General features: G+C 25.8%; 1 protein-coding gene across 3 annotated transcripts in view; it reads right to left on the reverse strand.

Annotated features, from left to right (window-relative positions):
* Window positions 1–16,863, reverse strand: part of LOC103573002 (neuroligin-4, X-linked) — an 89,203-nt gene that overhangs the window by 37,161 nt on the left and 35,179 nt on the right. Inside the window, exons 1-2 of one of the 3 annotated variants that reach the window (XM_014441335.2) lie at window positions 13,770–14,083; window positions 5,910–6,599 (exon numbers count right to left, since the gene is read on the reverse strand). In XM_014441335.2, the coding sequence (XP_014296821.1) occupies window positions 5,910–6,116 (207 nt within the window). In that variant the 5' untranslated portion in view covers window positions 6,117–6,599; window positions 13,770–14,083. Of the gene's footprint in view, window positions 1–5,909; window positions 6,600–6,673; window positions 6,758–13,769; window positions 14,084–16,863 lie in introns of those variants that run through there. The other 2 variants (XM_014441336.2, XM_014441337.2) reach the window with 2 other exon arrangements.

Consider the following 16,863-nt stretch of genomic DNA (forward strand, 5'->3'; position numbering starts at 1 on the left):
TTTTCATTTTTAAATCATTTATCAACACGCATAATTTGTGCGGAAGTATCTAAAAATTTTGAATTGTAAATAAATACATAATAAAATACGTTATATTTTATCAACAGTATATATGATAAATTGAAAGTTTGTTTTTTCAAACAAATATTTTTTAAACGAAATATCAATTATTTACATAATTATTTTTTATCAAAAATATAGAAAATATTAATTTTTAAATTTATTGTGAAAATATATCACTCAACAAAAGTGCACAATAGCTAGAGTAAACATAAATACATACGTGACACTTAAACATATGTATATAAATATATATATAATACATACATTGCATAGAAAATCAAACAAATCCGAAAAATTTTTTTTTTAAACTGACAAGAATACAAAATACTATTGGCTGTATATCTATATACTATTTGTCAAAATAACATATTTCATTTTCTGTATTTGATACAATAGCATTCGCGACAATAGAACAATGAATATCAATGTCATGTTTCAAAGATATTTTATTTCAATTGTAAATATATTAAAAGCAAGACTTATAATTCTATGTTGCGTTGCAAGGGATGAAACAAAACGATTTTAGATGAGAGTGAAGTTAACTGACATCACCCGAAGTTTGAAATCGTGTTTCATCCCGGGCCACACGGGCGAGGTTGTGCTTTATAACGGACTTGTCAAGGTCACGCGATTTTTTCGCATTAAACTGTATATATTATTTTCATATCACACTTAGACGGTATAAAAAGCGCATTAATCTACAGAGGAAATACTAATTGATATGACTGACACTTTCATTAAGTTGTCCGATACGTATTATAATAAAAAAAAGTTCAATAAAAAATATGTATCATGGACGTCAGTTAGTCTGTAGTCCAAAAAAAGTCTGTGGCACGGATATCTCGTGAACGGCTTCACAAAATGACTTTATTTTTTTTTCAATGTCTTCGGAATTATGCAAGGAAGGTCATTTTCGAAAATCACTACTGTAGTCCTTCTCGTTTTTTTTATAATAAATCATTTCTGTTAAAACCGGCACCATGTAAACAAACACACACTGCCGCCATTTTTTTATTTTATCGGGAATGTTTTTTTTTTATCATCGAACTTTGCTGACCTCCCGATTGAAAAGATCTTATATCCTCAAATTATCTTTACTAATATAACACATTTTATATTACAATGTAATTATTTATATAAGAAGTCACATATATTAGAATAACTATTTTTTTGCCGTTTTAATTATATAATTATATATATTCAAAATATACAAACATGATATATAATATTATATGTTGGCATATATTCAAGTTATATGAACTCCATATATTGAAAATTATATTATAAACACATAAGTCATTTTATAATGTTAATATATAAGCTAATATATATTATCGACTTATAAAATTTCAAGTCTAAAAGGTTTATTCCAAGCCTATATCAAGTTGCAAACCTAAAAAAGCTTAATTCAGTTTTTTTAAGTCAGAGTTGTAAATTGACATCCCCTGATTGAAGCGCACACTTACATGTAAACATCTATATGGTCAGATCTACTTAATATGTACTGAGATATCCGTTCTTTCTTTATTAATCTGTACCTTTATTTTCTTTCCTGAGTTAAACTGATAAATTGAATGTTCATTTTCCCGATTAAAAAAATATTTATATTATATATTTTTAAGTATATTATCCAATATATAATGCGATATGTTGGAAAAATATAATGAAAATTATTTTTTTTTATAGCAGTGACTATACTTTAAAATATATGTCTCGAGTATATTTCATTATATTGGAATTTATAACCGGGAAATTATATTTTGAAAATATACAATGCTCTATAATAAAATATCTATTTTCTTTTATAGTTTATGTTATAAGAAAAAATATACTTTCAAGTTATATGAACATTATATTCAAATATACATAAATTTTTGCCGTTTTATATAATTATATATTTTCGTCTATAAACTAAAAATATACAATTTTTTTCATGCGGGTACTGTAAGCTACATATAATTACTTTTTTAAAAATATCTTCTTTGGAATTAAAACTGACTTAAATCTTTTACTTTGAAATTGATAATAAATAGAAATTAGCAAATAAAAAATTACCAATTTAAAGTCGGTAGTGAAACTTTTTAAAAATCTAAAGTGTCAGTCGAACAATGTTAAAGACTTTTGTTTTTTGATAAAAACTATTAAAATTTTTCTTCTTCCTTTGCATCCAATAATTATGTGAAATGTTATTTTTCTTTATGTCAATTACTTACAAGAAAATTTAATTTACCCAAATTTATTTAATATTTTTCTTTCCAGAAATTTTTCTTTCACCTTTTTTGGAAGCGCCCTATTTTGTCCGCAAAAAATGAAATTTTTTCTTTACGGCAGATGAAATATTTTTCTTTTCACTTTGAATATCATTAAAAAAAAAATTTGATTCAACGTATTTCAGTTCCCGAAAACTTGATATTTTCTTCAATACCCCGTTTTGCCTCCCACCCTTATTAATGTTTGATTTTTCCAAAAATTTGATTAAAAATTGCTCAATTTTTCACGTTTTCTCGCTTAAGTAGTATAATCAATCATATGTTAAACAAATATAAATCAATTATTTTAATTTTATTGAACTTCTTATTTTGCCCATAAATGCAAAGAAAAATTCTTCAGCCATCTCAAATTTTTTCTTATTTTATTTTTTTTTACATTCTAGCGAAAAATGCAAGATTTAGCGTATTTTGAAAAAAAATGTAATTATTTTTCAGTGACCCAATTTTGCCTGGTCTACTTGACATGTGATTTATTTAAGAAACTTTATATTTTTACTGCTGTATAATTGTTAATTATTTATAAAACAAATGTTTAATTTAGTTCTGCGAAATTATTTTTAAGAATGATGATAATTAACTATAACTATTAAAGTTTAAATTAAATGACTGAAAACTTAGATGGAGAGTAAAATTATACGAACATGGGACTTTAAATTAAACTAATATATTATTTCTGTTTCTTTTACATTTTAAGAGAGTAGTAGACGTTTCAGAAAAAAGTTATTCCTCACAAATCTAACACTCAAAAAAATTAAAAAATTTTCTTACTTTTAATACCGAAAAAGTTTCTCGATCAATGATAATAGAATTGATTACGAATTAGTAATATTACTTGACGTTATTAATTAACATATTTATTTATCTTGATAAATAAAAATATAATTGTGTATATAAGTTGTATTTTATTTCTATTTTTCATAAAAAATCAATTATTCAAACTGAATACGGAATTGTTTTCTTAAGCCGTGTGATAAGAACATCTGAGGTAGATTACTTTTTGATGTAAAGAAACGTTAACGAGTAAATACAGTTTTCTGATCAGGTGTTAAAGTAGAAACCCGCATGAAAAAAATGTATATTTTCATATTACATACGAAAATATATAATTATATAAAACGGCAAAAATTTATGTTTTTTTGAATATAATGTTCATATAACTTGAAAGTATATTTTTTCTTATAACATAAACTATAAAAGAAAATATATATTTTATTATAGAGCATTGTATATTTTCAAAATATAATTTCCCGGTTATAAATTCCAATATAATGAAATATACTCGAGACATATATTTTAAAGTATAGTAACTGCTATAAAAAAAAATAATTTTCATTATATTTTTCCAACATATCGCATTATATATTGGATAATGTACTTAAAAATATATAATATAAATATTTTTTTAATCAGGAAAATGAACATTCAATTTATCAGTTTAACTCAGGAAAGAAAATAAAGGTACAGATTAATAAAGAAAGAACGGATATCTCAGTACATATTGAGTAGATCTGACCATATAGATATTTACATGTAAGTGTGCGATTCAATCAGGGGATGTCAATTTACAACTCTGACTTAAAAAAACCGAATTAAGCTTTTTTAGGTTTGCAACTTGATATAGGCTTGGAATAAACCTTTCAGACTTGAAATTTTATAAGTCGATGATATATATTAGCTTATATATTAACATTATAAAATGACTTATGTGTTTATAATATAATTTTCAATATATCGAGTTCATATAGCTCGAATATATGCCAACATATAAAATTATATATCATGTTTGTATATTTTGAAAATATATAATTATATAATTAAAACGGCAAAAAAAAAATATTTTAATATATATGACTTGTTATATAAAGAATTATATTGTAATATAAAATGTGTTATATTATTAAAGATAATTTTAGGATATAAGATTTTTTTATGCGGGAAACAATTTGTCAGACCCCTATATTTTAGTCGATAATAAATTTTCTCATAATTTTTGTATACAGTTGGAAATTTAGTGTTAAATTCAACACAAATCGTGTGTTGCAAACAGTCTACACAAATTTTTGTGTCAATTCAAGTCATTGCGTTTGTGTTAATCTTCAACACAAATTTTATGTTAAATAAAATTGATCACATAAAATCTGTTCTTTTGACAGAAAATTTGTGTACATTTAACTGAACATTTGTGTAAATTTAACACATTTTTCGTGTTAAAATCGATTAATAAACATAAGCACATAACCTAACCAACTCAAGTACACTGATCTACCCTTAGTAGAACTTATATCAATTTAGGGAACAATTGAACCGGTTCAAAAAGATATGAAAGTTATCTAAATTTACTTGTAAAATGTATATATTTAATTGTAAGTAAATAATAATCCAAATTTCCCTACAGACAATGCTGCTACAATGCTTTGCTTGGTTATAGTAATGAAGAATTGCGCAGGAACGTTTAGTCAAACAACACAAATTTTGTGTCAGTTTTCGAATAACACAAGAAATGTGTTATATTCCAGATTTTCTAATCATTTAACGTAAAAATCTGTTAAACTAAAATAACACAAACGGTTTGTGTTAAATTAACAGGATTCTGTGTTAAAAATCCACAAAAAAAATTTAACCAAATAATTTTTTAAGGAGGTTCAACCGATACTAGTGAGTCAAAGTAGTGTTCGGATTTTCTTGTTTGCTAAACTCTCCGAATAGTTATGGAAATTCATTATTTTAATTTATAATAACATAACGAATTCATAAATTAATATTTATTACATATTTAATTACAGAAAGTAATTAAATTACTTGGTTATTTTTGACTCATATGATTTAACAAAAAGATTTGGCAACAGCGCATTCTAACTTCTTACACATCGATATTCAAATTAACGCGGGAAAAATTTATTTCTAATCTCGTCTCTCTTATTAATGTATTTCTATCTTTGTTTTTTCTCTCAGCTGCTTCTGCGACGTTGCAAAGCCCGCAATAATATGTATCTCTGTCGATGAACGAGATTAAATAATAAAGTTTAACTTGAATTATTTAAATAATTACAACGGTAACACTATATTGTTCAAATCTTATCATATTCCAAAAATATTCAAGTTTATGGCATGTGGTTTTTTATTTCTCAAACTTGGGAGGTTAATAATGAAAATAATCGAACAAGTCATGACGGGAGCTTGTCCGCCATAAGAACCTGTGTATAAGAGCTTTAAAAACGTCATTTTTAAATCTTTTTTTCTAAAATACTAGACGGTGGATCATATTAAAATTTTGAGAATACATAGATAAAGTACTTAGTTACATGTATACTAAGTTTCAAATCTTAAAATTGGAAAATCCTTTTTACATTAGATTCGGTCGGACCTTCTTAACACAAATACACAAAATTTCTAACTGTGTATCGCAAAAATATTTGCGTATAAAACTCTTTAATCCCAACTTTAAGTATGCTAACTTCGATTTTCGATTTCACAAAAAGCAGTATTTTAAATGTATTCAACAATATAACAAATTTTTTTAGTAATAAAAGGTATAAAATGTAATAGCGTTTTAACAAATAAATAAAAAGTGTATACCTGCAGTATGCCTCTTATCTGGCCACTTCTGGTCTCGACGATGCGCGAAGCATACCTCGGGCCAGCGTGAGTGCCACAAATGGTAAACACGAGTATTACAACCAACCAGCTTGTTGTCGTTGTCGTTGTAATATGTACGAGGTCGAGTGTCCTTAGCATTGGTTCCAGCGGCCACGTCCAGGTCGCCGGCTGGCATCGTCCAAGCATGGCAGCATTTGTTGGCAACCACCACCGTCACCACCATACCGCGCGTACCACCCTGTATGTATGACGTACCACCACTGCGTCTTTAACTTTTAAATTCTTCTTCTACTCTTTTCCTCACTCTATATTATCCCTTTATTTTTATTCTTTCCCCTCGTTCTCTTACGCTTATACTCTTTTGAACTTTGAATCCTCAACCTCTGAGTTTGTTGTCAGATCTATAGACTTTGTTTATAGGGTGATTTTGCGTAAACTTCCTGTCGTTAAAACCGCATTCCTATTGGATGTACGACAAATCATTCGAGAAGTTTGTTATACGTGATATGCAAACGACATTGGGGTATTTTATTTGTTTTATCATATATATTGCAGTATTTATGCCTGCCATTTCCTTTAAACGCATCAATGCATTTATTCAGGAAGTCGTCGTACTTTACTCTGCAAATATATTACTCCAATACTGTGTCCTAGGGTCACCATTCGTTGCTGAAACAAATAATGCGTTTTATGATTATTTATTTTATTTGATTCTATTTTTTTTCTAATAATATTAACCCTACTCTCTTAAACTAAATTAATAAAAATGTTACTGATTTATCCAGTAGGTACAAAATTTACTGAAAGATCATTAGCTTTGAATCAATTTACTGACTAATCAGTGAATTTAGTTTCACGGCAGTAAAGAGTGCCATCTATACTTGGGAGCTTGTTCGTTAGACAGAGGTTGATTGCAAGTTACAATCGAAGACTATTATTTATATTACACTATTATTACGATAAATTTAAAATATTATAACAAACAAAAGTTAATTTATAATTTACATACTATAATGAAACTTATTTATTTTTCTCAATTGAATATGAGTAGAATAATTCTGAAATGTTTTTGTGTATGCAGTTGATTTACATCTTAGGTAATGCATAACCTGAAATTGTCTTATTAATTATTTTATGTTTATAAATAAATATCATTATTGTTTACAGATAAATGTTTATAATCATTTTTAATGGAAAATTACTATAATTTAACAGACAATTACTTGATGATATTGAAATGGAAGACTTATTAAAAAAATTTTACTTTCAAAACCCATTTGATGGATTGAAGAATTTAAATCAACAAATCGATGTATCAAAAGAATGCAGTGAATGTAGAGCCTGAAGAAATTCCACTTGGTTATAGAATGGAGAACGGATTTGATCGAAAAACTTGTATATGTTGATTCTATTTTCATCAACGGCTTAATATATGATCATGATATCGCGTTACTAAAACCATAAGGGCGTATCTCAAAATATACGCCCTTTTGGTTCTGCAGAACCAAAAGGGCGTATAAAAAAACTTTTTTGCTTCAATCAATGTAAAAATGTTGACAACATTAGAATCTATTGAAAAAACGAAAGAAATTTTTTTTTGTTTTACGCCTTTTTGGTTTTAAGAAAAAATTTTTTTAAAATCATAAGGGCGTATCCTGTTTTTTCGATTTATTATCAATTATAGGTCAGAGTAAGAAAAAAAATTGCCAGCGTAATAAAAATTATCACTCCACAATTTAATTTATATGAACAAATATTTATTTAAGTGAAAAAACAAATAAAAAATAGAGAAAAAATAAATTCATCAGGGTATTAGTCCTATACCATCTCCATCGTCAGAATCATCTGTACCTAAGAGTATGAAAAAAATTTTTTTAATTTTTTTTAGAACATAACTTGACAATAATAAAAAAATTTATAAACTATTACCATCGCTGAAAATTAATCTTTAATAATATTGATAATATTTTTGTGGGACGGTGCCTGATGCACAAAAATGATTTAGGTCATTGAACTTGCTTTGATATATTGGTATTCTAGAACCATAACAATTCTCAAGAACAACGGTAATTGATTTTTGAAAATAGAAAGAAAAAAAAAAACAGGAAACAGAAAATGAAACTTTGATTGAAAAATGAAAAAATGCACCTTTGAAAAATTGAACAATCTAAATGTGCATTTTTTTAATTTGATTAAATTAAATTTCACAGCACTCATAGAATTTAGAATTTTTTCGTTCCCGAATTATACATATTTTTTACATTAATTGTTGAATTAAAAAAATTGTGACAAACTTAAGATTCGATCAAAATTAAATAAAGAAATTTGGTTTTTTATTCAAATAAATATTTGCTCAGATAAATTAAGTTGTGGAGTGATAATTCTTATTACCCTTGCAATTTTTTTTCTTACTCTGACCTATAATTAATAATAAACCGAAAAAATAGGATACGCCCTTATGACTTTAAAAAAATTTTTGCTTAAAACCAAAAGGGCATAAAACAAAAAAATTTTTTTTTCGTTTTTTCCATAGATTTTAATGTTTTCAATATTTTTACATTGATTAGAGCAAAAAAAAAAATTTTATACGCCCTTTTGGTTCTGCAGAACCAAAAGGGCGTATATTTTGAGATACGCCCTTTTGGTTTTAGTAACGCGATATGAATTTTTGTATTTTTTAGTGTGCATTAATCAATAAATACTGATTTTTCTCCGCATCAAAAACTTAATCAGTAGTTATAACTAATTACATGTTGCGATCACTATTTTATTCAGTAACAATTTCATTGATTAGAATAGTGAAGCGATTTCCACTGATTGAAACAGTAACATTTAACTGATTTGCAATGATATACTTGGGACTATTTATATCAGTGAATATTCACTGATTCAGATTAAGAGAGATAGGGTACCCGGGTCAAAAAATTTGATCTGATTCTAGTCTAATTGGATTATTTGATCTGTTTTTGATCTTTTACAAAAATTTTAAGCTGTTTTCGACCTGTTCTTTTAAAAAACTATTGCGTTATGGGCAGACCAAACTAGATTAATTCTTGAACTTTAAAAAATTTTAGTTCTGAAAATTTGCAAGGACAAAAGTAGATTAAATCATAGACTTATAAAATTTTTATTTATGGACAATATTTATAAAAAATATTCAAAGTTTCAGAATTGATTATGCTTTGTTTACTATTTATTTAGTATCTTTTGTTTAAAAATCTCGGCAGTTAATGAAAGTTTGACAGCTTAATGTTTAGTTGTCTTGACTGAATATTTATAGCATTGAATAAAAGTGATAAAATAACTCTTAAAATGTCAAAAAAATTTTTCTTATTTGCCGGATAAAATCGAAAATATTTTGGCATTAAAAAACATTAAAATTCTTGTGACGTCTTCTTACGAAAGCGCATTAGCGTTTCAAATATTAAAAAAATTAAAATAAATTCATAAATCTAAATTATTATTATTTATATTTTTAAAAAGTCCTGTTTTAGATCTAAAAGCGATAATAAACAGACTAAAAATAATTTTATCCATATTTGAACCTCAAAAGTCTCATTCGACGTATTCTCTCCCCTCCCTTTTCTATCTTAAATTTTTAAAGTCCGAAATATAACTTTTAATTCATCGAGGATTTTGAGTACTAAAGTGGAGTTACTTTTTCTACCCCAGTGAAAGGTTCTATAAATGTTAAATTAAACTGTGGATTTATTTAGTAGAAGAGAGGGTATAATTGAGTAATTTGAAATAAGTTAGATTATTCATATTAAAGCTGTCATTATTTTTTCAGTTGTAATGGAAGCAAAGGACACGAGATTCGTTTTTGTAACTTTTGACATGGGGTAAGTCTCGTAACAAAGTATGTATACGTGCTTGAATTATTCTATACATGTGCATTACATATATGTACATTATTGAGCTGAATAATCCTTAGTTCCTAGGAACTGATGCAAAAAGTAAAACCGGCAAACGGGCGTTACTTTATTAATCGCGTAAAACCACGGTGCCGAGTTTACTGGCGCCTCCACAGTTCTTGAGGACTTCTATTGAATTGATAAACTCAAGAGATAAGAGAACGACACAAACTGGAGACTATTCATCGCTTTTGCCAAGAATACAAGCTCAAAAAACAAACATATAGATTGATGATAAATTTAAAAAAAAAAAAGATTTGTATAGCTTTTAATGCTTTTATTTTTATTTGGCTAAACTTTTTGGTGAATATAAATGATTAAGCAAACTAGAGTAATTCTATACTTTAATTGGAAAAAATACTCGTTCATTGTTTTTTTATCATTGACAAAATTTATAGTGCGCTCGCAAATAAAAATAACAACGGATCAAAAAGGTTTACAATAGTATCTTATACACCATATGGCGGCGGTATTGTACTCGATTTTACTAGATGTATGCAATTGTTTATGTTGTGAATGCACGAAGAAAAAGGTCAATCGTTAAGGCAGCAATCGGAAGAACTTGTCAAACATAAATAATTTATCCAAGTCTGAAATATTTATTGAATTTTTATAAAATAAACTTTCGCCTCATACTTTCTTTATAAAATATAAATTTTTTCCTGCATACTTAAATATTTTTAGACTTCCCATTTTTTTTTACTTCATTTATCTATTAAGTTGAATATTACAATAATAAAATTCTTTAACATATTTATAAATTTACGTTATTGGTACATATTTTATATGAAAATAACTTCATAGGAATTTTTCATATACATTTTTTGAGTTGAATTTTTTTTGTTCAATGCAAATTTTATTAACTATAGTTAATAGAATTTGTATATAAATTTATTTTTAATTTCATAGCATACACTGAGAGACATTTTTATTACATAGTAATAAAATTTATTTGTATTTAATAAAACACGTATTATGGGCATGTGCAAATAAAATGTTTACTAAATACGAATAAAAATTTTATTAAAATCCCGTTTCAAATTTTATTAGTATTTAATATGTGTTTATTAGTATCGACTACGTGTTTACTCATATAAAATGAATTAATATTGTAAATAATTAATAAATGAATGTGTGAAATATAAACATTCGTTGTATTTCATAGATATGAATTGAAATTGAAAAATTTTTTACAGATAAATTTATTTACTAGCAGTAAATAATATCAAAATATTAAAAGATATCCTTATATTTGAAGTTAAAAGTGTTAACTAGGTTAGAATCTTAAATTTTAAACTTCGGGCGATTTTTTATACGTGGATATTTTTTTTAAATCACATAAATTATAAAATAATTTTAATTTTTCAATAAATACTTTGTTTTTATAAGTTTATAAATTAATTCCAGTATAGTTCGTCAAACAACAACATTTTCAATTTTTGAAATTAGGTTAAATTCATTAAAAAAAAAAACACACACACACACACAAATCATATCGAAGAAAACATTATTTTTTTTGAAAATTTTCCAGCATTAAACGTCTCTCGTTTATATTTTACAAACGTTTTCTTTTTTTGTTTTTTTTTTTTTTTTTTTTTTTTTTTTTTTTTTTTTTTTTTTTTTTCAAATTAACAGCAGTCGAATTTGTTACTTTCACACGAATTAAAGATGGCCGTCATAAAACAAAGCTTGTGGTGACTTTAGTACACACATATTTGTATCTAATGAAATTTCATTAAATACTAATAAAATTTCATTGAATACTAATAAAATTTGATTAAATGCTAATGAAAGTTTATTTTGGATAAAACTCTCATTTATCTCTCTGCAATCGAATTTATTGTTATAAAATAAAATTCATACTTATATGTAATTAAAATTTATTAAGGAGGTTCGACCGATACTAGTGAGTCAAAGTAGTGTTTGGATTTTTTTGTTTGCTAAATTCTCCTAATAGTTATGAAAATTCATTATTTTAATTTATAATAACATAACGAATTCATAAATTAATATTTATTACATATTTAATTACAGAAAGTAATTAAATTACTTGGTTATTTTTGACTCATATGATTTAATAAAAAGATTTGGCAACAGCGCATTCTAACTTCTTACACATCGATATTCAAATTAACGCGGGAAAAATTTATTTCTAATCTTGTCTATCTTATTAATGTATTTCTATCTTTGTTTTTTCTCTCAGCTGCTTCTGCGACGTTACAAAGCCCTCAATAATATGTATCTCTGTCGATGAACGAGATTAAATAATAAAATTTAACTTGAATTATTTAAATAATTACAACGGTCACACTATATTGTTAAAATCTTATCATATTCCAAAAATATTCAAGTTTATGTCATATGGTTTTTTATTTCTCAAACTTGGGAGGTTAGTAATGAAAATAATCGAACAAGTCATGACGGGAGCTTGTCCGCCATAAGAGCCTGTGTATAAGAACTTTAAAAACGTCATTTTTAAATCTTTTTTTCTAAAATACTAGACGGTGGATCATATTCAAATTTCGAGAATACACATATAAAGTCCTTCTTTACTTGTATACTAAGTTTCAAATCTTAAAGTTGGAAAATCCTTTTTACATTAGATTCGGTCGGACCTCCTTAATATGTAGTAATGTTTTAGAAAAAATTCTAATACGTGTTTTTATTACTGGCGAATACATTTGTCTCTCAGTGTAGCAGCTAATGTGCAAGAAATAATTACTAATAATTTTCATTCAAACATAACAGATTATTAATCCAATCAATTATATGGAAGCAGTGGATGTGTAGATTAATTTAATTTAATAATACTAACAATATCGATTTGCTTTATCCAGCGTGTATGAAATTAAAATAATTTTTAAATCATGTTCGCACTTACAGCATTAGCTATATCTATTATTATTATCATTATCATTATCATTATGTCTATTAGCATTATTATTCTATATCCATGAGGTTCAATTATGAAATATAGACGAAGAATAAAGAATTCAATTAAAAAAAAATAAATTAGAAGTTCATAAGATTATTATAATTACATTTTAACTGTAATTAACTTTAAAATAAATTTAGGAACAATTATTTTAGTCTTCTGAAAAATACGAGAAAATTTATAAAAAAAAAAAAAAAACCTTATCAAAATCGGAATAAAAAAAAGTCTGGGCGTCAGTTGACTTTGCAGGCCAGCCCCAAAACTTCCTGCTGTTTTTAAGCAACGGTTTTTTCATGAGCTTTTCAAGCGAGAATAATTTCTCTGTGCACGAATATTTGAAATATTATATACAATGTAATATAAGAAAGTCAATTATTGTCTAAAAGAATTTAAAAAAAAAGAGAATTCACTGTGCGATTTTCTATATTTTATCGCAAGAGAGTTCTTATTATATGTATTAAATATGTATAAAAAGACTGTTCAATTGAAATTTGAGCTTGAAAAATGTAAATAATAAAAAAGAATTCATAATATAAGAGGAAGCTTTGATGTCTTGAAAAATGTTCTTGTACTTATATGAGCTCTTAAAGACTCTGTCATACTTGAGATTTTCAACGGTACTCATGTTCTCTTAAGATGAAAAAAGATATAAGACTTTTTTTATTCTTTTTTATTTCCGTCAAGATGTATTCATCCTTGAAATATCTAGATGTCATTTGACACATTTAATTTGACTGTATCAATTTTTTTTATGTTTTACTGCATTTTTTTAATGATGTCTACTATAGTTGTTATATAAGATATCGATCGTATTTATACATAACGATAATGGTATCTAATATACTTTTATAATAGTTTTAAGATTATAAGTAATTGAAATTTTGCATGCCTTGAACGCGAAGCGGAGAGGTTGTGCTTTATAACGGACTTGTCAAGGTCAAGCGATTTTTTCGCATTGAACTGTGTATATTATTTTCATATCAAACTTACACGTTATAAAAAGCACATTAATCAAAATAGGAAACACTAATTAATAAGACTGATACTTTCATTAAGTTGTCCGATACATATTACAATAAAAAAAAGTTCAAAAAAAAATATGTATCATGGACATCAGTTAGTCTGTAGTCCAAAAAATGTCTGTGTCATGGATATCTCGTACACGGCTTGACAAAATGACTTTATTTTTTTTTCACTCTCTTCAGAATTATGCAAAGAAGGTCCTTTCGAAAATCACTACTGTAGTCCTTCTCGTTTTTTTTATAATAAATCATTTCTGTTAAAACCGGCACCATGTAAACAAACACACACTTCAGCCATTTTTTTATTTTATCGGGAATGTTTTTTTGTATCATCGAACTATGCTGATATCATAAGGTTCTACTTTACCATCAGATAATTTTTTTTTATTGCCAATTGTCATAGAATTAGCTAAATTAAAAAAAAAAAGACGCATTTCTTTCTAGATGTTCGTTAAAAAATTTTGTAATTAAAAATGAAAATTAATGATTTATATATTTTATTGGAACATGAACGTTTGAGGCGTGCACTTTTGGATTTTCCAAACTTTTTTTTTTTCAAATAACATCCTTAGGTATATTTGATTGGTTTCAAAATTAAATCAGGTCTGGCTCTTAAACTCATCGGCCCGTCACATAACGTCACGATTACAGTACTGAAATTTTAAAAAGAAGGGTAAATAATGCTATGTAGAATAGGATTTATTAACATTTTTCTGGTAATGATAACTATGTTACATTGAAACAATTTAAATGGTAAAAATCGCTAACTAGCATGGGAATCAGGGCTATGTAGAATGCTACTCAGTCCCATGCTGGAATAGCTGTCGTTACAGTTTAATAAGTGAGACAAGGAAGTTAACATGCGCAGATGGTTGCGCAGTAACTTGTGTGTATGTGTATGCATGTATATGTGCGATGTATATTATTAAATATTTTAATTTATTTAATTATTATTTATCTGTTATCAAAAAATGATATTTCTTTTTGAGCAATATCTTAATTATTTCAATAGATTAATTCAATTTCTACATGTATATATTTATAGTAACCTGAGTTGTTTGTTTTGTCATAACCTTATTTACTAAAAATGAAATAAATAAAACATGGTAAACGTTACTAGGTAACATTGTAGTGATGTCCATTTACATAGTTCTCTCGTCAATGTAGAATGGTAATCAGTACTATGCTAGCATAGTCACCGTTACTGTGTAGAATGGGAAGGATTACTCTGCCCGGTGACTCGACGCTAAAAAATCCTCGTTCCTATGTAACATAGTAATGGTTACCATTCTACATAGGAATTACAACTATTTTTTTCTCTCTATTTACGCAATGGGATCTGGTGTAGCCATGAATTGTTTAATAGGTAACTTTCAGAAAACTAGAAAAAATTTTCGATGAAAAAATTTTAAACTAGTTTGTGAAAAATGAAAAAATTTCCCAAATTTTTTGAATCCTCAATTCCCCAGTCCCATTGTAAGCAGAAAATAATAATAATAATTTATCAAGAGACGTATATATATATATATATATATATATATATATATATATATTTTTTTTTTTTTTTTTTTATTTAAAACGTATTCACATTGAATTGAATTTCGCATTGTTATTCCCTAACAATAGATCGTAATACTTTAAAAATATGTTCGTTGTTGTATAAAATACTTTTATTTTTGTAAAAGCTTTAATTAAAACAAATCAGAGACCACGAAAAAAAAGTATTTACAATATTTTACAAATTTATTAATTATAAAATTCAGTTATGTAAATACCAGAACTTGTTTTTTATTTTTTCTTCATTGTTAGTTATTTTTAATTACTTTTTACAAACCTACGTCTAATTAAGGGTAGGCAAAAATAATAAAAAAAAAAAAAAATCTTTCGATTTTCCTCGTTATCTTAATATATACAAGAAAAAAATGTCGAAACAATTTATTTGAAACGACAAAGGTCGAAGGGAGAAAGCAATGAATGATAAAATCTGATGTTTGATTTATTTTGTAATTACTTAATATGAGATGTTTATTCAAATTTTTTTTGATATTGCCATATTTATGAAAGTAATTTAGTTTTGCAATTTATTATAAAGATTTTATTTTAAAGTTATTGAAGCATTAATTATTTATAATCTTGATCAGGATTGTAAATAATGCTTCACTACTTTGTATGCAGAAGCGTTTCCAATTCCATTAGCCATCAAATTGCTGTTATTAATTCAAAAAATTTTTATTATTCATTTAATATTTGGTTTTTAATAAAAATATTTGCATTGTAGCCATCAAGATAATTTATTTCTGATGGTAATATTTCCATTAGCCATTGTTAACTTATTTTTAATGAAATTTTTTTTTTCAGTAACTATTTAATTATTTTTAATTAAAAAAAAAATAATTAATGGATTTATTTATTCTTGGATGTTTTGTTTTGTCTACTTTATACACGGAAAAAAATTATGCTCAAAATTTTAATAGTTTGTAGTTTATTTTCGACTTGAAATTAGTATATTCGATACTAATATCAAACCAGGATCACTATATATATTACAAAATGGCTATTATTTATGTTCAAATTTAATACACAGAAGAGCAAAATTTTTAATTTCGTATATTAAAAGTAATATGAAAAAGAATTGATAAATTGGTATCTACAGTTATTACTATTCAAATAACCCGGGTCAAAAAATTAGATCTGTTGTAAAATAAATAATAAATTCGAATATTTTTTCTTTAATTCAAGTTTATAAATCGTATTTATTTTATATAGGAATTTAATCTGTTTTTGCCGGTACTATTCCTTATCTAGGCCAATATCAGACTTATTTTAGTATGATATTTAGTCTGTTTTCAATCGGGTTTAGACTAAAAACATACTTTTTTATTATAATTATTGGTCTATGTCCAATTGTTTTCAAGGACAAAAACAGACTTTATTTAATTTAATTTTTAGTCTGTTTTTAATCGCTTTTAGATCTAAAACAGGACTTTTTAAAAATATAAATAATAATAATAATAATAATCTAGACTTATAAATTTATTTTAATTTTCTTAATATTTGAAATG

The sequence above is a fragment of the Microplitis demolitor genome, chromosome 8, assembly GCF_026212275.2.
Source record: "Microplitis demolitor isolate Queensland-Clemson2020A chromosome 8, iyMicDemo2.1a, whole genome shotgun sequence".
In the NCBI taxonomy this organism is placed as follows: domain Eukaryota; kingdom Metazoa; phylum Arthropoda; class Insecta; order Hymenoptera; family Braconidae; genus Microplitis; species Microplitis demolitor.